General features: G+C 43.6%; 1 protein-coding gene across 1 annotated transcript in view; it reads right to left on the bottom strand.

Annotated features, from left to right (window-relative positions):
* The window catches only part of WFS1 (wolframin ER transmembrane glycoprotein), a 330,063-nt gene that overhangs the window by 169,841 nt on the left and 133,225 nt on the right, over positions 1-26,997 (bottom strand). The window contains exon 3 of the mRNA XM_086964111.1: positions 2,959-3,041. Coding sequence (XP_086820237.1) covers positions 2,959-3,041 — 83 coding nt within the window. The remainder of the gene's footprint in view (positions 1-2,958; positions 3,042-26,997) is intronic.

The following is a 26,997-nucleotide window of genomic DNA, read 5'->3' as shown; positions in this document are numbered from 1 at the left end:
AGGAAACGATGAGCCCATTCCACTACAAATACCTCAGAGAATGCACTGCAACCAAACTGAGTCCAGTAAGCTCTCAACAAAAAGCTCCATGTTGGTAATCTTAGCACATCAGGAACACCCATAGTTCTGACATTACTGCAATAGGATCGTCCTTTGACATCTCAATTTTATGTCTTTAACGCCTTGAGTTTGCATGCAAATGTAGTGAGGGTGGCCAACGTGTATTGCTGCGAGTCCTCAATGTCTGATATTAGCGCTTCTGCCTATATAAATTTGCCATTGTGCTTATAATTATGCCCCTGGAAGCGATCCATTCTAAAGGTGAAGGTATCTATTTTGCCATTAATGCAAAGTAGGCTCTCCTTCTCCTCACTTGGATAGTTGTAATGTCTGCACCAAAAGTTTCAGGGTTTAGTGGCTGGTGGCCCTCTGCCTGTGCAACAGTCTGCTTTTTATCTAATTATATTTTGTCCTGCTAATAGTCAGCTTTAACCAGGATGCCCACTGCCCAGGCACCACAGGCAGCAGATGATACAACCCAACACAAACCAGCAGAACCACAAAACATGACTGAGCAGCAGAGCTAGCAAGCAGGGGACAGCAACAGCCACCACAACCTGGGTAGTCCACAGGGCCAAGGAGGAGGCAGAAAAGGTCACAGGAATGAGGTCTCCCCATGCCATGGCCTGACAGTCCCACCAAATGCTGGCTCAAATTAGAGGATGTGGTATATGCTGTGAACAGTGTCACTCATACCGTAAGCCACCACAACAATGACACATACACATCCCATCCGTTTATATGCCGCTGGCCACCTCGCATAACACAAGGCTGGATGAAAGGAAAACAGGGCCGGACCATCACATCTAGGCAGAACAAGAAGAGGCCGTCCATTCAACAGCGCCCTGCGTCTTCAGGCAGGCTGTAAAACCTACAGCAGAAAAGCAGACAGGGCCCGCACCAGAGAGGGCACTGGGGAGCATCAGTAGGGGATTAAGGTGCCAGAGTACTTTTCAATGTGCTGCAATGCAGAGGCCCAGGATGATGACGTAGTTCCAGGAAGGGGTCTGTGCCGAGTTCAGAGACGCGAGCAAGGCAGCGCTTCTCCCCACGCCTCTGCAATGGCGGTGCCATAGAGACTCAAAAGACATGACCAGGCAAGCTTGGATACTCCCCTGTGGTGTAAGCGCACACGCCTATCCAGCCGGTGGAAATTACTGGCCTTGACCAGCCCCGGCCAGAGTGCCTCTCAGGTTGCTCATTCAGCTGTCAGTCCAGGGTGGGTCACCCTCAGTTCAAGCTCCCTCTGCAGCGTTTACTCCGGCCTGGCTGCTCCACCTGCGGTACTCTTCACTCAGCCACTCAACCATGGGCAATGCCACTAATGGGCATTTAGCCATGCACTGGCCACACTACGTCTGGGACTAGGCTGCTACTGTACGCCAACATCAAGGTGAGGCCACTATTCCACACCGACCCACTCTCTCATTTCAGGCTCTAAAAACGATGTAAAACTGAAGCTGCAAGACACTAAGTACCCATTCCATGCCTTGAGCCCACTTACCGTTTGAAGGTGGCAGAGATAAAACTTTATAAGCTGTGGGCCCCCGGAGCTCAAAACTCAGGCAGCCATCTTCTCTGCCGGAACATTGTGGGTCATCTTTCTTCACATAGTAGTAACTTTCACCGAGATCTCCTTTGTCAGTGTAGTAGCAGCACAATTGGGAAGGCCCCAATGACACCTGAAGACTTTCAGATTTTGCCACATGGAGAACGGTGTCCGTTCCAATATGCTCTTAGCTACTAGAGAAGTTAGGGGGTAGTTATAAAGCTGAAAACGTCAGTTAGCTCTGTACCAAATTCAGACATTCCATGAAAGTATGTCGCTCTCAATCTCATCCAAAGAGAATCAATGTGAGGCTTCCAAGGCAACACTGATGAGTGAATGTTAATCACCTGCTTTAAAACAGGAAAATAGGAGGCAGTAGACAAATCGAAATGATAAAATTACTAACCTGTAATCCTAGTTTCACATTCATTAACATTTGACTGTATCCACCTATGTGAAAATCACAGAAGGCATTTAAGTTAAGAAACCTGTAGTTTTCCAATTAATTTAGAGGAAAAAACCAAGACTTTCTAAAGACATTTCTTTCTTTACAATGAAATATCGAATTAGAGACCCTTGTACCCTTTTAGTTTAAAACAAATATAACATTTCACTTACACTAAAATCGGCTTAGAGCGGTCATTATTTGCTTGGATTACTGGGGTGTGGTGTGTTTCTCAGCTCACCCATGTCACCCCTAAGTCAATCAAATGAAATTTGTAAAGCGCAAGGCTACTCTACAGTATCCCGGCGTTAAAGGTTCATCGACCACTAATCCAAAAATGTAAATTAGATGGCACGATTGAACAACCAGGTTTTTAGGCTCCGTTTAAGGAAGCCTTTATCTCCAGTGGCAAGCAGGTAGAGACATTCCAGCCAGAGGCAACAGAGCAGAGAAAGAGGTACCACCCCACTTCTTCCTCTTGATTTGTGGCACAACATTTTATATACATTGTTTCCGGTCTAAGCAACTCAAAACCACTCCACTTTTATAATCCCAAATAGAAGCTGGAATTTGACCTCATTTCCATTTGCCACACCTCCATACAAATGGAGTCCACCAGCAGAGACAGAAACTCTGATGCATACGCGGTCAGTTGGATGTAAAGGCTGGCAGATCAAGACACACATATGTGTTGTCCACTGAGCAACACTAACGTTCACTGGAGGTATCATCCCAGGACTACTGGAAGTACAGAGCACCCAAACCATCCTGTGTGACCAACAATTATTATTCATTATGGTCATCCCAATTTAAAAACTTACTAACTGCATTCACATACGTCCAGTACTAATATTAAAATGACAAAAAGCTAACCTGACATACAAGTTAAATTATTGCCAACTACCTGGCTCTGTGCTTTTGGGTCTCCTTGTCGGGCCTTTGCCAACAATTCCTCAGACATTTCTTCAGGTTCTTCCTTTGAAACATCTGTAATACAAAGAAGACCAAGATACCTCTTTTAAATATGAATGCATGTACTTTAGAAGCATGCAAGCTGGCACCAAACCAAGATCCTAAATACATCGGTTGCAAGAGCACCATATCAGTTCAATGGAGTCCTAAGCACACTTTAGATAACTGACTATTGCTAAGCACCACAAGTCATTGTTGAAATAATGGTTCGATAAAGCACACACTAGAGTACATCGGTGTTTGAAAATCCCTTTGAAAATCTACTTCTGCACCAAACATGTATTTAACCTTAAGAATAACATTTAAAATGTTGTGCACTAGGAGCAATCCTTCAAATGAAACGATCCCTAAATAGGTTCCTAGCATTCTAGAGCCTGGAAGTGAATAATAAAGTAACCATAGACGTGAGAGGACTGGAAAAAACCTTCTTTCAGGGCGATTCCAATTCTACATTAGACTTTATATTTGCACCCACTAATTGTCAGGGATACATTTTTTCATGCCGATACCATATTTTCAGATGTTAGCGACCATGAAGCATATTCCTTGAAGGTTGTACGATGGAACAACAACCACTTGAACAACTACAGTTTAAACAACACCTCCTTAACCACTATTTAGTCTAAACCATTAGAGTTTTAACAACTATTTTTTACAATGACTACGCCTTTACCACGATTGCCTTTACCCCATTAATGTATCTATTCTATAGGTAAGTATAAACCCATATTTATTTTTAATATATATCTATATATCTGTATGTCTAATGGGTTTGTATATACCTGTAAAAAAACGTACATTTTGTATGTACCTGTAAAAAAACTTGCATTTCGTGGTAAACCCATGCATGCTAAAGACATATGCGTTGTAAAATTTATATTAGTAAGTATTAACACTATACACATACATATAACAAAAACCCACAACCATCCTAAAAATACCCTTGCAATCCAAAAAACCCATACCTACCCATAAATTACCCTTGCCACCCAAAAACCTATACCCACCCTAAAATTACCCTTGCCACCCAAAAACCCATACCCACCCTAAAATTACACTTGCCATCCAAAAACCCATACCCACCCAAATTCCTAAAACTACCCTTGCCACCCATAAAACAACACCCACCCGTGCCACCCAAAATCCCATTCTCACCCTAAATCCTTAATATTGGTAAGTATTAACATAATACACATACATATAACAAAAACCCACACTCACCCTAAAAATACCCTTGCAATCCCAAACACCCGTACCTACCCTAAAATTACCCTTGCCGGCTGAAAACGCACACCCACCCTAAAATTACCCTTGCCACCCAAAAACCCATACCCACACTTAAACCTAAAATTGCACGTGCCACTCAAACACCCATACCCACCCTAAAACTACACTTGCCATCCAAAAACCCATACCCACCCAAAACCCTAAAATTACCCTTGCCACCCAAAAACCCAATACCCACCCTGAATCCTAAACATACCCTTGCAATCCCAAAAACCCCTACCCACCCCAAATCACCCTTGCCACCCAAAAACCAATACCCACCCAAAACTTATAAAATACCCTTGCCACCCAAAAACCCATACCCACCCACAACCCTAAAATTACCCTTGCCACCCAAAAACCCACACCCACCCTAAACACTAAAAAATACCCTTGTCACCCAAAAACCTATACTCACCCTAAACCCTTAAAAATACACTTGCCACCCAAAAACACATACTCACTCTAAACCTTTATAGGAACAGGAGCAGTTTGTGGGGTAATAAGAGGCCATGGCTGGGATAAGTGATGCCACACAACCCACTTGGGAACTATTGTTGTTGAATGATGGTGAAGACGGCACGCAACCCACTGTGGTGGAATGAGGACACTACAAGTACCAGAAGGCCGCTTTTCGTGGCCATGCCCACTGGGGTGGGGACTGTGATTATCCAGGTTTTTCATAAACTGCTGTGCCGTCCCGCCATTGAAAGCCTGAAGCCCATGATTAAGTGCAGTCCATGCACGAAACGAGTCGGGGAGAAGGATTAACTTTGGGTGTTCTCATCATGTTCAGCCCGCTGTCGGCAGCCTCCATTAAAGGAATTTAAGCATACCTACCTGTTTGCGGCTCTTCCATATCAGGCAACTTGTTGTATGTGTGTATATATATATATATATATATATATATCATATTCGTTTGAATCATATATATATATATATATGATTCAAACGAACAGAAAAACTGCACTTGCGGGGGTCAAATCCAAGACGGATTTTATTGCACACAAATCACAGGTTCAGGCGCGTTTCGGCGGTACGCCTTCGTCAGTTACAGGCGGCCGCCATTACGCTGCAAACATATACACATAATGCCTCACTGGATCTCGCGGGAATTGTCTCGCCAGGACGCCATTTTTACATCAGGCAATTTCGCTGGCTTTAAATCGTAAACAAAAATCAAATTCTGTATACCATATTAACAGTAAGTGGGGTAAATTATATCTTACAGACAAAATTAAATGTATTTTTTGCAAAAGCAATTCATTGTGTGACATGGATAAATCAAATGTGTCTTGCGGGAAAAACAAACAATGCATTGTAATTAAACGTGATAATACATTTATTTAGTGTGTTTTGGTATCGCGCACAGATACCCCAACGGGGTGTCCCGGCGCTCCTGTGGGATCACATGCTGCCTCAGGTGTTAAGAAATGGGAAAAAAAAGATCAAGAAAACAGATGGGTTTTTAGAGCTCTACGGAAAGGCTGTTCATCCTGAATCAACCGAATGGCATTATGTAGCTTGTTCCAGAGAACCGCGGTCAATACTTGGAAAGTTTTCCCGCCTGAGCGAGTTTTCCTGAATCTGGAAACCGTGAGAAGGTTTTTTGAGGAGGAACAGAGGGTTCTGATGTTGTTATAGGGAGTCAAACAGGTGGAAAGATAAGCCGAGCCCTTGTCTCTCAAGGCACGGTGGGCCAGAACCAAAGCCTTGAATTCTGCCCTTTTCTGTATCGGCAGCCAATGGAGATTGCGACGATGGGGCGAAATGTGCTCGCGTAAGGGGATACCACTAACCAGTCTGACTGCAGCATTCTGGACTGTCTGGAGGCGATGACAGAGCCCCACAGACAGGCCAGTATACAGGCCGTTAGCGTAATCCAGGTGTGAAGTAATCAACGCCTGGACTACTGTCTTCCTAGCGTTGGTAGGTAGGAAGTGGATAAACTTTTTTACCATTCTGATCTTGGTGAAGCAGGCATCGGAGACTGTGTGGACTTGATGGTGGAATGTGAGGTTAGAATCCCATCTAACCCCTACATTTTTCACTGAGTCTTTGGGCAGGGGGGGATCACTCAAATCAAGGGACCACCAGATGTTGGGGTCAAGGGGAGAGGACTGGTGGAAGAAGAGTACTTCAGTTTTTCCTGCGTTTAGCCTTAAAAAAATTGTTGTCCATCCACTGGGCAATTGTACGGAGGCAGTTTTTTAAGGAATCAAAGGTTGTGGGGGTGATACTGTTAAATGAAAACAAAAGTTGGATATCATTGGCATAAGAGGTGGCCTTTATTCCTGATGGGCGATGATATCAAAAAGGGGTGAAAAATAAACATTAAATAGAAGTGGACTCAGTGAGGAGCCTTGAGGGACTCCCCACCGAAGCGGACGACTGTCTAAAGTGAATGGAGGAGTGAACACAGCCTGCGTACGGTTGGACAGAAAAGAGGTGATCCATTTTAAGGCTGTGCCTGGATACCTTTAGATTGGAGGCGGTCTAGGAGGAGGGGGTGGGAGACGGTGTCGAATGCTGCTGACAGATCCAGCAGCACCAACACCGCTCGTGAACCCTCATCCATCCGCCATCGTACTGCATCAGCCATCTCGATTAGTGCAGACTCAGTGCTGTATCCTGGCCTAAAGCTGTGCTCAGAATCATGGTAGGCACCTGATGTTTCAAAGAAACCCGCTAATTGTTGTTGAGCGAGTCTTTCGAGCACTTTTGCGGGGGCTGGTAAAAGAGAGATTGGTCTGTAATTGGAGGGTTCGCTAGGGTCGGCGTTAGCTTTCTTGATTATGGGGACTAATCGCGCGTGCTTCCAGGAATCAGGGAATACTCCCGTCTGAAGCGAGTCATTCCAAATTCCATTCAAGGTGTGATTGAGAATGGGAGCTAGAGACTTGTATTGCTTAGCAGGCCAGGGGTCAAGGGGAGAGCCAGATTTACGTTTTAGAAGTTCCATCAGTGATTGATCCAGAGTAATCTCTGAGAAATCGGAGAATGTACACCTGGGACCTGGGGTGGGAGGGGCGGTGGGACTAATGTTTACGTGGGTGTTATTGGGAAAGGAATCATAAATGGTAGCTATTTTATTTTCAAAGAAATCAGAAAGGCTATCGCAGAGAGTCTGCGACACCATTGGGGGGCGTTTTAAAGCCAAGGGATCCGTAAAAGACCTGACTATGTCAAATATTTCCCTGGATGAGCCCTGTGAACGATTAATTTTATCTTCAAGAAAAATTCTTTTGTGTTCAATGATCTGTTTCCTATAATTTTTTAAGGCAGACTTGTAAATGGATTTACGATTGGGTGAATAAGTTATTCTCCAACGTCTCTCAAGTCGTTTACATTCTGACTTGAGAATACGGAGGTCATTGGAATACCATGGGGCCGATGGAGTGGAGCGATAGGTTTTAATAGGCCTGATAGGGGCCAGCAGGTCGATTGCAGTAGAGATCCGATCGTTGAAGTTGGTCAATCGAATATCTAGATCAGAGCTCGTTTCGGACAGGTCAGTAGATTGGAGGAGAGGGGAAAGGCTGTCAGGGGAAATCTTACTCCAGTTTCTGCCCTGTGGTTTGACCGGACAGATGGAGCGGTCTTTATAATGGCAGGAGAATAAAAAAGGGACAAGAAGGTGATCCGACCATGTTACTGGCACAGGATCACTGATGGTCAGACCGTCCAGGTTGGTGCAGATCAGATCGAGGGTGTGGCCAGCTTTATGTGTGGGGCCACTAATAAGTTGATTTAGTCCTCCATCTGCTAGAGTGGACACAAAATTAAGGGCGGTGGAGTCCTCGGTTTTATCGATATGGAGATTAAGTCGCCAAGGAGGGTGAAATTGGCGTATCGCAGTGTGGCTTGTAGAACATAGTCTAGGAAAGCAGGGAGATGAGATGTTTTAGAGTTGGTGGGACGGTAAACCAAAAGGCCAGAAAGGTGAAATTCGGCGTGGCTTTAATACAGAAAGGAAGTGCTTCAATGCATTCCAATTGATGATAAGGGAAAGAGGAGACAGTCCAGTGGGATCTATGTATAATAGCAACACCACCCCCAGGGTGTGGGCTTTGTCTATTAGCGCACACTATGCTGTAGCCGGAGGGAACAGCTAAGTGTAATGCTGCATTAGTATCCTCTCCTAACCAAGTCTCGGTAAGAAACAAGAAATCCCATTTGTCCTCTTCCAGAATGTGGAAGATATCAAGGGAGTGTTTTACTAGGGAGCGGCAGTTTAACCAACCGGCTTTTAATCGTGCCAGGTTCGGTGTTGTCTGGAGAAAAAGGCAATTGTGCTTTGAATCGTCAGGTGGCTCAGCGGGACATTTTATAAGAGGAAAACTAACATCCATGGGTGTAATCGGGGGTAAGATGCAGTGTCGGGGCTTCAGGGACTTCAGCGTGTCACTATCATAGGAGATAGCAGAAGGATTACTATGCGTGACGGTACCTGCTATGTTATGTTATGTTATGTTAAATTAATTTATTGAGCGCGCTAACACCATTAGGTTTCTTGGCGCTGTACAGAGGGAGCAGGGAGGAGAGACAGAAAATAACATAACAGAGGATGACAGCTAGTAGTAAGCTACAGTAAAAAGGTGCGTTTTGAGGAAAGATCTGAACGTGGAGTAGGGGGAGGACTGTGGTCGCCGTATGGTCGCGGACCGGTCGCCGTATGGTCGCGGACCGCCGCAGACGGGCAGGACTCTGGCACGACTCCGGCACAGGTACGGCGCGTCCGCAGTTCGCGTCCGCTGCGCGGAGGCATAACCTTCCGTTTTTATAGTGGCCAATCGGGTGCCTTCGAAGGCTGCCCCAATCAAAGATGGCCGCTGCAGTAATTCCGACCAGCCCAGACAGCGCTACCTCAGCGTTTATATCGGCTGATATAGTTGACAGTCTTGGGGATGGGGGAAACAGTTTTTAGACTAGCGGGCAGCAAGGGGGCTAGGGGAGGATATAACCACCGCTTTTCGATCGAGCGGGGCAATCACTTCAATGCCGATTAAATGCAGTGGCCGAGCTTCGTTATCAAGCTGAACCAAGTGAGATTAAAAAGCTGAAAGAACAGCTAGTAAAAGCGTGCAAAGTAAAACTAAAACGAAACACAAAATACAGCAACCTCCCGGCTCACGCCTCAGGAGGGGATGTCAAACACAGCAGGATTAGAGAACCTATCCGGCAGTATCCTTTTATAGTGGCCAATCGGGTAATCAGGTATAAATCAAATGCTTATAGTTGATTTGTTCCCTTGTGTCTGCAAAAAGACAAATAAAGCCCTGAATGGGCAAATTCATAAATATATCCAAAGCAAAAGCTATAGTACACAATTCAGTCTCCCTTAGTTCTAACTAGTACTGCCTTACCCCAGCTACGAAGATGATATATACAAACATGTATGTACAATATATACAAAACTCAATTTCAATTAGATATAGAACCTCTCTCAATTCATCTCATGAGCTCAAAATTCCCAAAATGAGGCTTATATGAAAAAAATATATCAGTAAATATATACAATTCTTTACAGTATTCATAGGTGTACCTTCAACTCCTCTCCCGTATTCAGACCCAAAGGAGTCTTGGTTGCTAGATCAATTATGTAGCGGGACTCTAGTCTCCTGAGGCGTTTTTCTCGATCTCCTCCCCTGGAGTCTACAGCTACATGGTCTAGACAGAAATAGCTCAGAAGTTTGCGATTGCTATTATGGTGTATATGAAAATGACGAGCTACTGGGTAACTGCTATCATTGTTTTGGATCGCTCTTTGGTGTTCTAAAATGCGGATCTTAGCTTGATGTTTCGTGCTGCCTATCTTTCTGAGGCCACATGGGCAGCTCAGACAGTACACAACATAGGGTGTCAGACAGTTCATGAATTTTTTGATCATGACTGGGTCACTTTTGCCCGGTACCTGATAGTTAGTGACTTTCTTGCTATCAGCACATGCCTTGCATTTGTTGCAGGGGTAGAAGCCTTTTAGACCCTGAATCCCTCTACTGGTTGGTGCTAGATGACTTTGTACTAGCAGATCTTTGATTGATCTTGTCTTACGAAAGGTTACGGATGGTTGCGCAGGTATGTCTCGGCCGATGATCGGGTCGGATTTAAGAATTTTCCAATTGGAAAAGATTATTTTCGTTAGGCTCTTTGCAGCGTTTGAAAAGTTAGTGATGAGCCTGAGATTGGTATTCGAGACAGTTCTATTCTTAGGTGTATCCTTAATGAGATCTGTTCTGTCTCTGCTCTGCGCCTTTTTCCAAGCCTCTCTTAAGACTCTCGTTTTATAGCCTCGCTGTTTAAATCTATTGAGGCTCTCTGCACTCGCTTGTTTGAAGTCATCTGGTCTGGAACTATTGCGCTTAATGCGCAAGAGTTCCCCATAGGGGATACTGTTTTTGAGGCTTGTGGGATGACTACTGCGATGACTACTGCGTGCATGAAGCACTGAGTTTCCCGCAGTGGGCTTTCTAAAAAGTGATGTGTGCAATTTGTTATCACTGACAAACACTTTTACGTCAAGATAGGGTACTTCAGTGTCGCTGATTTCCCCAGAGAATCTTAGATTTAAATCATTATTGTTGAGATGCCTGATATATTCCTCAACTGACTTTTTACCACCTTTCCAGACCAAAAAGAGGTCGTCAATATAACGCCTCCAAATTATGGTCTTATCAACCCAATGGTCACAGGAGTCAGACCCTGCCGCCACCTTCTCCCACCAGCCAACGAATAAATTTGCGTAGCTGGGGGCGAAGCAGGCTACCATGGGAGTCCCCCGTCGTTGGCGGTATAGCTGTTCCTGAAAGGTAAAAATGTTGTTAAACAGGCAAAAGTGTAGAAATTCAATAAGCATATCACTGTGTTCTCTGAGTTCATGCGGTCTTTGTAGCAAAGTCTGAGTAATACCATCTATACATTGTTCATGTGTATATATATATATATATATATATATATATATATATATATATATATATATATATATATATATATATATATATATATATATATATATATGGCGGTCGCCAGTAGGTAGTGATAGTTAGGATTATTTTCAATAGAGAAATCGCAACATTCTATTGGGAATAACTTTGGCGCCGGTTGAGGAATCTGCCTGAAATTTTCCTCAAATTTGCCTCGCGGCGCTCCGGTCCTTCCCTGAAAGTTTGGGGGGGAATCGTCAAGCGGGGGCCGAGAAAAAAGGGGGTTCCCAAAACGTGTTTTCCCCATGTTAATTTCCATAGGGCGGTCAACTTCACTTTTAGCCCGAACGGCTGAATGGATTTCCACCAAACTTGGTAAAAATGTAGGGACTGGTAGCCCGATGTAAGGAATGGTGAGTGTGTACTCCATAGAAAATCTCGAGAGTTTTTCCAAGATTAATATCCGTTCTTTTAAATTGTGGTACAAAGGACAGAGCTATTTTTCATTGCAGAAAGGTGTCTTTATTATTTTGCATAGAACATGGACAGCCGACACGTGTTTCGCCCCCTCTTGGCGATTTGCGCCGGGGCTTTCTCAAGGCTAATTTTACTTTTCAGGCGTAAATTATTTTGGATTCCAAATAATTTCAATGTCCAAAATATCGTAAATATAGTTTTTCAGGAACAAGGATTCTTTTGTTAGGCTGGGATTCAACCCGAGAACCGCTTTGACGTTGGAGGACTAGGAGCAGGGACGAAGAGGGCATTAGCCTAACAAAAGAATCCTTGTTCCTGAAAAACTATATTTAAGATATTTTGGACATTGAAATTATTTGGAATCCAAAATAATTTACGCCTGAAAAGTAAAATTAGCCTTGAGAAAGTCCCGGCGCAAATCGCCAAGAGGGGGCGAAACACATGTCGGCTGTCCATGTTCTATGCAAAATAATAAAGACACCTTTCTGCAATGAAAAATAGCTCTGTCCTTTGTACCACAATTTAAAAGAACGGATATTAATCTTGGAAAAACTCTCGAGATTTTCTATGGAGTGCACACTCACCATTCCTTAAACCTGCTTTTCTACATGAAGCCCAAGAGGTCCAGAGCTTCGAGTGTGTCTCCATTCACCTACAAACACAGCTTATTTAAGCGTTGTTAAAGCCTTGGAATTCTTGGACCTTTGCTACCTTATCCACAAACTGGTAGCCCGATGTGCCTTTGCTATGTCTCAAGATATGTGCTCCAGTGGATTGCGCCCCGGTACGCGCACCGGGGCACTAACCAGCCGCTACGCGAGTTCGCGAGCGGAAAGCTGATTGGCTCTCGGGTGTCTGTAAGCATTCCAAACAGTCCGGTGCGGCCGCCATCTTGTGTCTCGGTAGGATCGAGACACAAGAGGTGGCAAAAACAAATGGGGAAAGGACCAAAAGGGGGCAGGGTAGACCCCTCCTGACCCCCTAGGTTTGATGTGGGGGCCATAAAAGGGCCCCGCAGGGCAAAAAAAAAAAAAAGATTTTTTTTTCGATTTGCGCGGGGGGAGCGCCCGGTATGCGCACCGCGGAGCGTACCCTGGAGAAAAAAGAATGAAAGAGTTTTTTAAAAATGTAGGTTTTTTTTAATAAATTGGAGATAGTTCTAAAAAGAACTGTTTTTTTAATTCTTTTTGTTGTTTTATATTTTGTTATTGTTTTTTTGAACATTTACTTTTTTTGGCTTTTCTGAACAGTTTTATATTTTTTTTGTATTTTTTATGGGGAGAAACAAAAAACAGGGAATTATAAACGGCTCAACTGGAGCAAAAAAAAAAACTGGAAAAAAATTAGGGTTTCTTCGGGCACTTGTGGTTATCACCAGCAATGTTGATGAGGGTAATATTCTTCTCACCATAAGTAATTGTTTTGCCACAATATATGCAAACGAATTTGAAATCACCAAACTTAGTTTGAATGTTTGGAACCATCTGACTTGCCTCTGGACCCGATGGAGTGGGTTCTTTGGTTGTTGAGGTGCTGGCAGACGATTGTGGAAGGTTTCTGCACAGTTCTCTTACCTCTGCCGCAGAATAGTTATTGGGGTGTAATCGTTGCATGTGCCGAATCACTGTGTGATTCCCAAATGAATATTTTTTTGCAGGGTTCCCTCTGGATAGTACAGCGCCACAGATGAGACAAGTCACCTTTGCAGCATTTACCTTCTTTGCACCCCTTGGGATTTTAAAAAACTCCCATATAAAGTCCTCCTTAGGTTTATATGGGGCATTGTCTTCAGGCAGGAAATGCCTCCTCTGCCTTCTCTCCTCCTCCTCCTCCTTTTCCTCCTCTTCTTCTTGACCACCTTATGTGATGTTGTGTTGGTCCTTGTGGTGGTGGTGGTGGTGGTGGTGCGGATGCTCCAGCTGCTGCTGCTACTGTAGCCATTTCTCTAACAATAGAAGCAGGTCTTCCTTACTCAAACAACAAAGTGAGAATGAGGAAAAAAGGTGGGGGCTTTCATCATTTGGAAAACAAAACTGTTCTGAACCAATGAAAAGTGTTATTTTCAGGTTACATGACCCGGGCTTTCATCATTTGGAAACCAAAAGTGTTCTGAACCAATGAAAAGTGTTATTTTCTATAAGACGGGAATGGGGCACTTAGCCCGCAAAGACAGCATAGCCATCGTAACTGGCATCTAAAGTTACTCGCCAGTAATAACATCTAATTTGGCTTCACGCTTGTAGTGGGAATCCGGTAACGGCTTTAACCAAGCCGAGAAAAATTACCCCTCCCACATAGCCTCCTAATTGTCTGCGTGGAGATAAGGGTATAAATAACAAACTAAAGACGGACTTGTAACTACCGTGATACGGAACAGTTTTGTTCGAAACGCGTAGGTGAAGGAAGTTTTTTTGAGCTGGAATAAATCGTTTTGAAATCCACCCGAGAAGAGTGTGGCGTATTTATTTTTGCTTCTAAATATATATATATTTCTGTGGGAGTTGGGTGTTTTGGTGTATATATATATATATATATATATATATATATATATATATATATATATATATATATATATATATATATATATATCAATAACAAAGTGCCCAGAAGCTTGGGAAAGTACTCAACAGCGCCTCCACCATCCGGTGCCCGTCGTCAGCCTGCCTGCATAAAACCATTAGCATTGTTCGCCTGATGCGTTTCAGGGTGAAAAACCCCTTTCTCAAAGGCTTTTGTGCTTCAAATCATGGCGCTGAAACCTCCGTTTTTTTCGCTGATGTTTATTAATTGGATGTTGGCCCCACGTGACATCAGGAGCCCTGCTAAGTGCAGTATGCGTGTCCCGTGCATTTTGGGACATGCTGTTCATATCAGTCAATCAGCGCCATAGTCTTTACTCATTTTGAAGGTTTAAGTCTTTAGTAGATTGCAGAAAAATGCAGGTAAGTTGACTTTTCTTGATTTGCTGTGCTTTTAGGTGTCGGAGAAGTTCCCCACCGGCAGCCTCTCTTTTTCTTTTCCTTAGAGATGGTGCTCTCCCCACGGCAGGACGGCCGTGTTCGTAATTTCAATAACAAAGTGCCCAGAAGCTTGGGAAAGCACTCAACAGCGCCTCCACCATCCGGTGCCCGTCGTCAGCCTGCCTGCATAAAACCATTAGCATTGTTCGCCTGAAGCGTTTCAGGGTGAAAAACCCCTTTCTCAAAGGCTTTTGTGCTTCAAATCATGGCGCTGAAACCTCCGTTTTTTTCGCCGATGTTTATTAATTGGATGTTGGCCCCACGTGACATCAGGAGCCCTGCTAAGTGCAGTATGCGGAAACAGTTTTTAGACTAGCGGGCAGCAAGGGGGCTAGGGGAGGATATAACCACCTCTTTTCGATCGAGCGGGGCAATCACTTCAATGCCGATTAAATGCAGTGGCCGAGCTTCGTTATCAAGCTGAACCAAGTGAGATTAAAAAGCTGAAAGAACAGCTAGTAAAAGCGTGCAAAGTAAAACTAAATGAAACACAAAATACAGCAACCTCCCGGCTCACGCCTCAGGAGGGGATGTCAAACACAGCAGGATTAGAGAACCTATCCGGCAGTATCCTTTTATAGTGGCCAATCGGGTAATCAGGTATAAATCAAATGCTTATAGTTGATTTGTTCCCTTGTGTCTGCAAAAAGACAAATAAAGCCCTGAATGGGCAAATTCATAAATATATCCAAAGCAAAAGCTATAGTACACAATTCAGTCTCCCTTAGTTCTAACTAGTACTGCCTTACCCCAGCTACGAAGATGATATATACAAACATGTATGTACAATATATACAAAACTCAATTTCAATTAGATATAGAACCTCTCTCAATTCATCTCATGAGCTCAAAATTCCCAAAATGAGGCTTATATGAAAAAAATATATCAGTAAATATATACAATTCTTTACAGTATTCATAGGTGTACCTTCAACTCCTCTCCCGTATTCAGACCCAAAGGAGTCTTGGTTGCTAGATCAATTATGTAGCGGGACTCTAGTCTCCTGAGGCGTTTTTCTCGATCTCCTCCCCTGGAGTCTACAGCTACATGGTCTAGACAGAAATAGCTCAGAAGTTTGCGATTGCTATTATGGTGTATATGAAAATGACGAGCTACTGGGTAACTGCTATCATTGTTTTGGATCGCTCTTTGGTGTTCTAAAATGCGGATCTTAGCTTGATGTTTCGTGCTGCCTATCTTTCTGAGGCCACATGGGCAGCTCAGACAGTACACAACATAGGGTGTCAGACAGTTCATGAATTTTTTGATCATGACTGGGTCACTTTTGCCCGGTACCTGATAGTTAGTGACTTTCTTGCTATCAGCACATGCCTTGCATTTGTTACAGGGGTAGAAGCCTTTTAGACCCTGAATCCCTCTACTGGTTGGTGCTAGATGACTTTGTACTAGCAGATCTTTGATTGATCTTGTCTTACGAAAGGTTACGGATGGTTGCGCAGGTATGTCTCGGCCGATGATCGGGTCGGATTTAAGAATTTTCCAATTGGAAAAGATTATTTTCGTTAGGCTCTTTGCAGCGTTTGAAAAGTTAGTGATGAGCCTGAGATTGGTATTCGAGACAGTTCTATTCTTAGGTGTATCCTTAATGAGATCTGTTCTGTCTCTGCTCTGCGCCTTTTTCCAAGCCTCTCTTAAGACTCTCGTTTTATAGCCTCGCTGTTTAAATCTATTGAGGCTCTCTGCACTCGCTTGTTTGAAGTCATCTGGTCTGGAACTATTGCGCTTAATGCGCAAGAGTTCCCCATAGGGGATACTGTTTTTGAGGCTTGTGGGATGACTACTGCGATGACTACTGCGTGCATGAAGCACTGAGTTTCCCGCAGTGGGCTTTCTAAAAAGTGATGTGTGCAATTTGTTATCACTGACAAACACTTTTACGTCAAGATAGGGTACTTCAGTGTCGCTGATTTCCCCAGAGAATCTTAGATTTAAATCATTATTGTTGAGATGCCTGATATATTCCTCAACTGACTTTTTACCACCTTTCCAGACCAAAAAGAGGTCGTCAATATAACGCCTCCAAATTATGGTCTTATCAACCCAATGGTCACAGGAGTCAGACCCTGCCGCCACCTTCTCCCACCAGCCAACGAATAAATTTGCGTAGCTGGGGGCGAAGCAGGCTACCATGGGAGTCCCCCGTCGTTGGCGGTATAGCTGTTCCTGAAAGGTAAAAATGTTGTTAAACAGGCAAAAGTGTAGAAATTCAATAAGCATATCACTGTGTTCTCTGAGTTCATGCGGTCTTTGTAGCAAAGTCTGAATAATACCATCTATACATTGTTCATGTATATATATATATATATATATATATATATATATATGGCGGTCGCCAGTAGGTAGTGATAGTTAGGATTATTTTCAATAGAGAAATCGCAACATTCTATTGGGAATAACTTTGGCGCCGGTTGAGGAATCTGCCTGAAATTTTCCTCAAATTTGCCTCGCGGCGCTCCGGTCCTTCCCTGAAAGTTTGGGGGGGAATCGTCAAGCGGGGGCCGAGAAAAAAGGGGGTTCCCAAAACGTGTTTTCCCCATGTTAATTTCCATAGGGCGGTCAACTTCACTTTTAGCCCGAACGGCTGAATGGATTTCCACCAAACTTGGTAAAAATGTAGGGACTGGTAGCCCGATGTAAGGAATGGTGAGTGTGTACTCCATAGAAAATCTCGAGAGTTTTTCCAAGATTAATATCCGTTCTTTTAAATTGTGGTACAAAGGACAGAGCTATTTTTCATTGCAGAAAGGTGTCTTTATTATTTTGCATAGAACATGGACAGCCGACACGTGTTTCGCCCCCTCTTGGCGATTTGCCCCGGGGCTTTCTCAAGGCTAATTTTACTTTTCAGGCGTAAATAATTTTGGATTGCAAATAATTTCAATGTCCAAAATATCGTAAATATAGTTTTTCAGGAACAAGGATTCTTTTGTTAGGCTGGGATTCAACCCGAGAACCGCTTTGACGTTGGAGGACTAGGAGCAGGGACCGAAGAGGGCATTAGCCTAACAAAAGAATCCTTGTTCCTGAAAAACTATATTTAAGATATTTTGTTTTTTAATAAATTGGAGATAGTTCTAAAAAGAACTGTTTTTTTAATTCTTTTTGTTGTTTTATATTTTGTTATTGTTTTTTTGAACATTTACTTTTTTTGGCTTTTCTGAACAGTTTTATATTTTTTTTGTATTTTTTATGGGGAGAAACAAAAAACAGGGAATTATAAACGGCTCAACTGGAGCAAAAAAAAAAACTGGAAAAAAATTAGGGTTTCTTCGGGCACTTGTGGTTATCACCAGCAATGTTGATGAGGGTAATATTCTTCTCACCATAAGTAATTGTTTTGCCACAATATATGCAAACGAATTTGAAATCACCAAACTTAGTTTGAATGTTTGGAACCATCTGACTTGCCTCTGGACCCGATGGAGTGGGTTCTTTGGTTGTTGAGGTGCTGGCAGACGATTGTGGAAGGTTTCTGCACAGTTCTCTTACCTCTGCCGCAGAATAGTTATTGGGGTGTAATCGTTGCATGTGCCGAATCACTGTGTGATTCCCAAATGAATATTTTTTTGCAGGGTTCCCCCTGGATAGTACAGCGCCACAGATGAGACAAGTCACCTTTGCAGCATTTACCTTCTTTGCACCCCTTGGGATTTAAAAAAACTCCCATATAAAGTCCTCCTTAGGTTTATATGGGGCATTGTCTTCAGGCAGGAAATGCCTCCTCTGCCTTCTCTCCTCCTCCTCCTCCTTTTCCTCCTCTTCTTCTTGACCACCTTATGTGATGTTGTGGTGGTCCTTGTGGCGGTGGTGGTGGTGGTGGTGGTGCGGATGCTCCAGCTGCTGCTGCTACTGTAGCCATTTCTCTAACAATAGAAGCAGGTCTTCCTTACTCAAACAACAAAGTGAGAATGAGGAAAAAAGGTGGGGGCTTTCATCATTTGGAAAACAAAACTGTTCTGAACCAATGAAAAGTGTTATTTTCAGGTTACATGACCCGGGCTTTCATCATTTGGAAACCAAAAGTGTTCTGAACCAATGAAAAGTGTTATTTTCTATAAGACGGGAATGGGGCACTTAGCCCGCAAAGACAGCATAGCCATCGTAACTGGCATCTAAAGTTACTCGCCAGTAATAACATCTAATTTGGCTTCACGCTTGTAGTGGGAATCCGGTAACGGCTTTAACCAAGCCGAGAAAAATTACCCCTCCCACATAGCCTCCTAATTGTCTGCGTGGAGATAAGGGTATAAATAACAAACTAAAGACGGACTTGTAACTACCGTGATACGGAACAGTTTTGTTCGAAACGCGTAGGTGAAGGAAGTTTTTTTGAGCTGGAATAAATCGTTTTGAAATCCACCCGAGAAGAGTGTGGCGTATTTATTTTTGCTTCTAAATATATATATATTTCTGTGGGAGTTGGGTGTTTTGGTGTGTGTGTGTGTATATATATATATATATATATATATATATATATATATATATATATATATATATATATATATATATATATATATATATATATATATATATATATATATATATATATATCAATAACAAAGTGCCCAGAAGCTTGGGAAAGTACTCAACAGCGCCTCCACCATCCGGTGCCCGTCGTCAGCCTGCCTGCATAAAACCATTAGCATTGTTCGCCTGATGCGTTTCAGGGTGAAAAACCCCTTTCTCAAAGGCTTTTGTGCTTCAAATCATGGCGCTGAAACCTCCGTTTTTTTCGCTGATGTTTATTAATTGGATGTTGGCCCCACGTGACATCAGGAGCCCTGCTAAGTGCAGTATGCGTGTCCCGTGCATTTTGGGGCATGCTGTTCATATCAGTCAATCAGCGCCATAGTCTTTACTCATTTTGAAGGTTTAAGTCTTTAGTAGATTGCAGAAAAATGCAGGTAAGTTGACTTTTCTTGATTTGCTGTGCTTTTAGGTGTCGGAGAAGTTCCCCACCGGCAGCCTCTCTTTTTCTTTTCCTTAGAGATGGTGCTCTCCCCACGGCAGGACGGCCGTGTTCGTAATTTCAATAACAAAGTGCCCAGACGCTTGGGAAAGCACTCAACAGCGCCTCCACCATCCGGTGCCCGTCGTCAGCCTGCCTGCATAAAACCATTAGCATTGTTCGCCTGAAGCGTTTCAGGGTGAAAAACCCCTTTCTCAAAGGCTTTTGTGCTTCAAATCATGGTGCTGAAACCTCCGTTTTTTTCGCTGATGTTTATTAATTGGATGTTGGCCCCACGTGACATCAGGAGCCCTGCTAAGTGCAGTATGCGTGTCCCGTGCATTCTGGGACATGCTGCACAAAAGCCTTTGAGATAGGGGTTTTTCACCCTGAAACGCGTCAGGCGAACAATGCTAATGGTTTTATGCAGGCAGGCTGACGACGGGCACCGGATGGTGGAGGCGCTGTTGAGTGCTTTCCCAAGCTTCTGGGCACTTTGATATTGAAATTACGAACACGGCCGTCCTGCCGTGGGGAGAGCACCATCTCTAAGGAAAAGAAAAAGAGAGGCTGCCGGTGGGGAACTTCTCCGACACCTAAAAGCACAGCAAATCAAGAAAAGTCAACTTACCTGCATTTTTCTGCCATCTACTAAAGACTTAAACCTTCAAAATGAGTAAAGACTATGGCGCTGATTGACTGATATGAACAGCATGACCCAGAATGCACGGGACACGCATACTGCACTTAGCAGGGCTCCTGATGTCACGTGGGGCCAACATCCAATTAATAAACCTCAGCGAAAAAAACGGAGGTTTCAGCGCCATGGTTTGAAGCACAAAAGCCTTTGAGAAAGGGGTTTTTCACCCTGAAACGCGTCAGGCGAACAATGCTAATGGTTTTATGCAGGCAGGCTGACGACGGGCACCGGATGGTGGAGGCGCTGTTGAGTGCTTTCCCAAGCTTCTGGGCACTTTGTTATTGAAATTACGAACACGGCCGTCCTGCCGTGGGGAGAGCACCATCTCTAAGGAAAAGAAAAAGAGAGGCTGCCGGTGGGGAACTTCTCCGACACCTAAAAGCACAGCAAATCAAGAAAAGTTAACTTACCTGCATTTTTCTGCAATCTACTAAAGACTTAAACCTTCAAAATGAGTAAAGACTATGGCGCTGATTGACTGATATGAACAGCATGACCCAGAATGCACGGGACACGCATACTGCACTTAGCAGGGCTCCTGATGTCACGTGGGGCCAACATCCAATTAATAAACATCAGCGAAAAAAACGGAGGTTTCAGCGCCATGATTTGAAGCACAAAAGCCTTTGAGAAAGGGGTTTTTCACCCTGAAACGCGTCAGGCGAACAATGCTAATGGTTTTATGCAGGCAGGCTGACGACGGGCACCGGATGGTGGAGGCGCTGTTGAGTGCTTTCCCAAGCTTCTGGGCACTTTGTTATTGAAATTACGAACACGGCCGTCCTGCCGTGGGGAGAGCACCATCTCTAAGGAAAAGAAAAAGAGAGGCTGCCGGTGGGGAACTTCTCCGACACCTAAAAGCACAGCAAATCAAGAAAAGTTAACTTACCTGCATTTTTCTGCAATCTGCTAAAGACTTAAACCTTTAAAATGAGTAAAGACTATGGCGCTGATTGACTGATATGAACAGCATGTCCCAGAATGCACGGGACACGCATACTGCACTTAGCAGGGCTCCTGATGTCACGTGGGGCCAACATCCAATTAATAAACATCAGCGAAAAAACTGAGGTTTCAGCGCCATGATTTGAAGCACAAAAGCCTTTGAGAAAGGGGTTTTTCACCCTGAAACGCGCCAGGCAAACAATGCTAATGGTTTCATGCAGGCAGGCTGATGACGGGCACCGGATGGTGGAGGCGCTGTTGAGTGCTTTCCCAAGCTTCTGGGCACTTTGTTATTGAAATTACGAACACGGCCGTCCTGCCGTGGGGAGAGCACCATCTCTAAGGAAAAGAAAAAGAGAGGCTGCCGCTGGGGAACTTCTCTCACACCTAAAAGCACAGCAAATCAAGAAAAGTTAACTTACCTGCATTTTTCTGCAATCTGCTAAAGACTTAAACCTTTAAAATGAGTAAAGACTATGGCGCTGATTGACTGATATGAACAGCATGTCCCAGAATGCACGGGACACGCATACTGCACTTAGCAGGGCTCCTGATGTCACGTGGGGCCAACATCCAATTAATAAACATCGGCGAAAAAAACGGAGGTTTCAGCGCCATGATTTGAAGCACAAAAGCCTTTGAGAAAGGGGTTTTTCACCCTGAAACGCGCCAGGCAAACAATGCTAATGGTTTCATGCAGGCAGGCTGATGACGGGCACCGGATGGTGGAGGCGCTGTTGAGTGCTTTCCCAAGCTTCTGGGCACTTTGTTATTGAAATTACGAACACGGCCGTCCTGCCGTGGGGAGAGCACCATCTCTAAGGAAAAGAAAAAGAGAGGCTGCCGCTGGGGAACTTCTCTCACACCTAAAAGCACAGCAAATCAAGAAAAGTCAACTTACCTGCATTTTTCTGCAATCTACTAAAGATTTAAACCTTCAAAATGAGTAAAGACTATGGCACTGATTGACTGATATGAACAGCATGTCCCAGAATGCACGGGACACGCATACTGCACTTAGCAGGGCTCCTGATGTCACATGGGGCCAACATCCAATTAATAAACATCAGCGAAAAAAACGGAGGTTTCGGCGCCATGATTTGAAGCACAAAAGCCTTTGAGAAAGGGGTTTTTCACCCTCAAACGCGTCAGGCGAACAATGCTAATGGTTTTATGCAGGCAGGCTGACGACAGGCACCGGATGGTGGAGGCGCTGTTGAGTGCTTTCCCAAGCTTCTGGATGTATATATATATATATATGTATATATATATATATATATATATGTATATATATGTATATATATATATATATATATATATATATATATATATATATATATGTATATATATATATATATATATATATACATATATATATATATATATATATATGCTCCTTCATTCAATGAACGCACCACACTCACGGGGATGACAAAGTAAGTGCTTTATTTAGGCAGTATGCCGAATGGCTTCAGGGCTGGGGAGAAAAGTCTCTGATATTTTCAGGAAGTTCGTCTGAAATCCGACGCGTTTCGAAGGCAAAATCCTTCTTTTTCAGGGAAAGACGAATGCTGCGGAGATATGCTCCCAAGTCCATTTATGCATGACATGCCCCATTTGAGAGCTAGGCATATGCAGTGGTGTCTTTGGGTACTTGATGTTCAGCAGTGAATCTGCATTCTGATTTCTCCCTTTGGTGCCCCAAGCTGCGGACTCCAAGCGCTCACAGGGTCCCCCTTTCGCCAGCCATGTTGCGTCCTGACAGTCGGAGTGAGCGGCGGAAAATTCTCGCTGTCCCAACAGCCTGGATGGCTGCCGTGTTGCGGCTCCGTTGCAGGACTCCTCAATGGCGGTGCTAGGCGTGTGCAGTACAACTGCCAGGCTCCCAGGTCCAGCAAAACGCCCATGCACTCTTCCAGGCGGGTGCGGTGTAAACGGCGGTGGGTCCGTTGAAATCTGTAAGCTCCCTTGTTCAATGAACGCACCACATTCACAGGGATGACAAAGTAAGTGCTTTATATACATATATATATACATACCAAAACACCCAACTCCCAGAGAAATTCCATGGAAAAGCAGGCACGGACACGAAGTGGCATTGGATTTGGCATTTATTTCTTAGTGCAGGACGCCCTCAATCACGAGCACAAGGAGAGACGCGTTTCAGCCTTCAAGAGGCCTTTGTCAATCAAGTTTGGAAACGCAGAGCTCATGATTTAAATAGCCCATACCACTGACCAATCCATCCCCGCAACGCTGAGGCCGCCCAGATAAAAAGTCAGGTTCCTGCACTGAGGACCTTTGTGGTGTGAATATATATATATATATATTCCTTTCGTTCCTTCAATTCATATGATGCCGCAGGAAACAGAGGAGCCCAGACCACAGGTAGGTGCAAGAGCAGTTGTACTTCAGCCTTAGTACACAATCAGCATGACGCGTTTAGATCCCGTAGGATCTTGTTCACATGACAAAAAAAATATACGTAATAACTTTAATACTTACCAAAGAACTTCCATTTAAATGTAATTATTTTTTTACTACGAGTATGCCTTTACCTTTAATGCATTTACAACGAAATTCGTGGTAAAGGCATACTCATTGTAAAACATTTTTTTATAAAAACATCTGTGGTAAAGACCTTGTTGTTCTGCTTTCGTTGTAAAGGCATCTCGTTGTTCAGCCTTCTTTGTAACGGCTCTTCCCCTTCCTTAAGCGATTTGGAGTTGGAATCCTCTCCCGTCAAACAGAGAAAGCACTAAAACCTATCCTAGCCAGGTTAAATGGATATCAGCTCAAATGGGACAAAATAGATAATTATAAAATTATTCACCAAGTTGTAACCAACAAGCTGAATTTGGTCAAAAGCTGCCTAGAGCCAGACATTGCACCAGATATTTTTATTCAAAACTTTACAGAAATACTTCAGGAGATTAAACTGGCTTTGACTAAGCATAAAACTAAGAGAGAGAGAGACCGGAAACACATTGGTTCAATGAGACCTGCACTCAGGCCCTAAAGGACTTTCGTGGGGTCCTGAAAGTATTCCCTAGAAATCAACCTCAGATCACTGATCTGCGAGTAGTGTATAAGAGCTCGAAAAAATTGGGAGGACGAGTTAAAAGAAGAGGCGTGGGAAAAATTGGCTGAGGCTGTATCCTCAAACATTAGCGGGGATTTCTGGAAGACAGTAAACGCTCCTTTCTTTAAAAAGGAGCAGGAAAAATTATTAGATAATCAGGTGGACGAAGAAACATGAGTGGCACATTTTTAAATGATTTTTGGGAGCGAGACTCCACCGAGGGTCGAACCACCCAACCCCCTAGGGTCCCCATTCAAGCCTAAAACCTTCAATCTACAGGAAATAAGCCTTGCCCTGGCCAAATGCAGTCGCTCCAAAGCACCAGGACCGGATTTCTTTTTAGAATAGCAAGATCTTTGGGCCCCTTCGTTAACTAATGTATTCAATGAAATCTTCAGAAGAGGCCGGTCTCCCCATGGAGAACAAGTTTCAAAATCCCAATTTATAAACAAGCATTTGCAATGCAACTGTCTCGCCTTTGCAAAAGTTAGAGCTATTGGCATTGTAAATGACAACATTTTTATGTATGTGTTGGTTTTGAAAACAGATAAATAAATGGCATAGTTATTTACAATGGCAATAGCTTAATCCTTTGCAAACGTGCGACATATTGCATTGAACACCCTGAACCCTCACCGACATAACGGCCTAGGAAGTGTTCAAATCGTGAGGACCTGCTTAAATACTTCACAAGTCTGCATCCATGACAGACTAGCACCTTCCTTTGCTCGCTGCATTGCAGTTTATGCAGCAGCTGTGTGCAGGGCGGTAGTGCCTTCATATGCATGTCTCATTTGTTATGTGTGCATGTATGGATGCGGGTAATTTAAAGGAAGTTACCAAAGAGACATACTTCAATTAAAGAATTCTTTATTTCGACCGTCCAGGTCATAAAATAGTACAGATTAAAACATTAAAGGGAGATATTTACAAAGCAGTTACATAGAGACCATAGATTACATTATAGACATATTGACCGTATTTACAATAAGAAAACTACTTTTCAAGAAATTTTTAAAACTTTAACATTAGATTTGAGTTAATTTACGCCTTTTAGTCCACATGGCTAGCAAGTACTTGGAAAGTGCAAATACGATAAAACTTGATGTGTTAGTCTTTAGAATTCTAAAAGCATATAAACAATTTTTGAAACCTAGATTTCTACAAAGTGGTGCCAGCCAGTACTTCCTGGATTTACTGTAAGCAGGGCAAAAAAAGAGCACATGAAGTTCGTCCTCAGCAACACAGCTACATCCTGGACAGGACTTGCCAACTAAGGCTGACCATTTGCTTGTAAAATCTTTAAGTGGTAAAGTACTATATCTCCATTGAATAAAAAGCTTCCTTGCTAGAACCGGAAAGACAATATCCATAAAATCCTCAAACATATAAGAATTTTTGGAGGCTAAAAAAGATTCAGTCAGGGTGCCATCATTTAAAACACAGACAGCAGAGTTCAATTTTGTATCCTTAAAAATCCTGGTAGGGGACCTGCACGATAACTCGAGACAGCCCCTTTCCGGGTTGTCCCACGTGTCAGACAAACCCAAGCGCAAAAAATCACGCTTGACAAATGCCAACCAGGGAATTTTGTCAGTACTGTTAAGGCTCAATACCTGTTTCAGCTCTTGCCTGTAGTATAGCAAATCTGTGGTTGTCCATAGCCTATGCCAGAACCTGAGCGGTTTTAATGCTAGTTCATCTTCTATAGGTTTAAGTCCCAAATCTAGCCTTAGAGGGAGAAGCGGGGTGCTTTGGGGGAGTGTCAGCAGCAGTCTAATAAAATTTGTTTCCAGCTTGGCGATTTCAAAGCCACCAGAGTGACCCCACAACTCTCCGCCGTAGAGTGCTGCAGCTCTGGCTTGGGTCTTGTAAATCTCCAAGGCTGGACTCACTGGCTTAAATGTTGATGTATTTGAAACCTTAAAGCTACCACCCACCAACTGTGACAATTTTAATCGAGATTTTACTTGTTGGGGTCCCCAGGAGAGGTTTTCATGCAGTGTTACCCCAAGATATTGAAATGTCGTGACCCTTTCCAACCTTACACGACCCAGAGTCGGATTTGGTCATGTAGATGCCGAAGGATTAAATATCATACATTTTGTTTTGTCAGCATTTATCTCGAAGCCACGAGATCGGCAAAAGTCCCCAAACCCATTCCGTATCCATTGTATCCCCATAGGGGGTTTTGAGAGCAGGAGGGTATCATCGGCAAACATAATCGCCGGGACCGTCAGACCGTCAACCTTGGGGCATCGTTATTGGGGACACTGTCCAGATGTGAGATTACACCATTAACATAGAGGCAAAACAAGGTCGGTGCTAAGACACAGCCCTGTCTCACCTCTGTCAACTGGGAACCTAGATGACAGTGCCCCATTCCTTCCACATCTGACCTGGGCGAAGTTCCCATCATGGAGCCTCGTCAGTACATTCAATATTTGGGACGGAACACCCAGCTCCAGGAGAACCCCCCACAGTTTCTCCCGTGGCACTAAGTCAAACGCGGACCGGAGGTCCACAAACACCATGTAGAGGCTGCCACCCTCAATCTTTCCCGTTTTCCAATACAGGAGAATAAGACG

The sequence above is a fragment of the Lissotriton vulgaris genome, chromosome 3_2 (genome assembly GCF_964263255.1).
Source record: "Lissotriton vulgaris chromosome 3_2, aLisVul1.2, whole genome shotgun sequence".
NCBI lineage: Eukaryota > Metazoa > Chordata > Amphibia > Caudata > Salamandridae > Lissotriton > Lissotriton vulgaris.
This window is presented reverse-complemented; position numbering and strand designations above follow the sequence as displayed.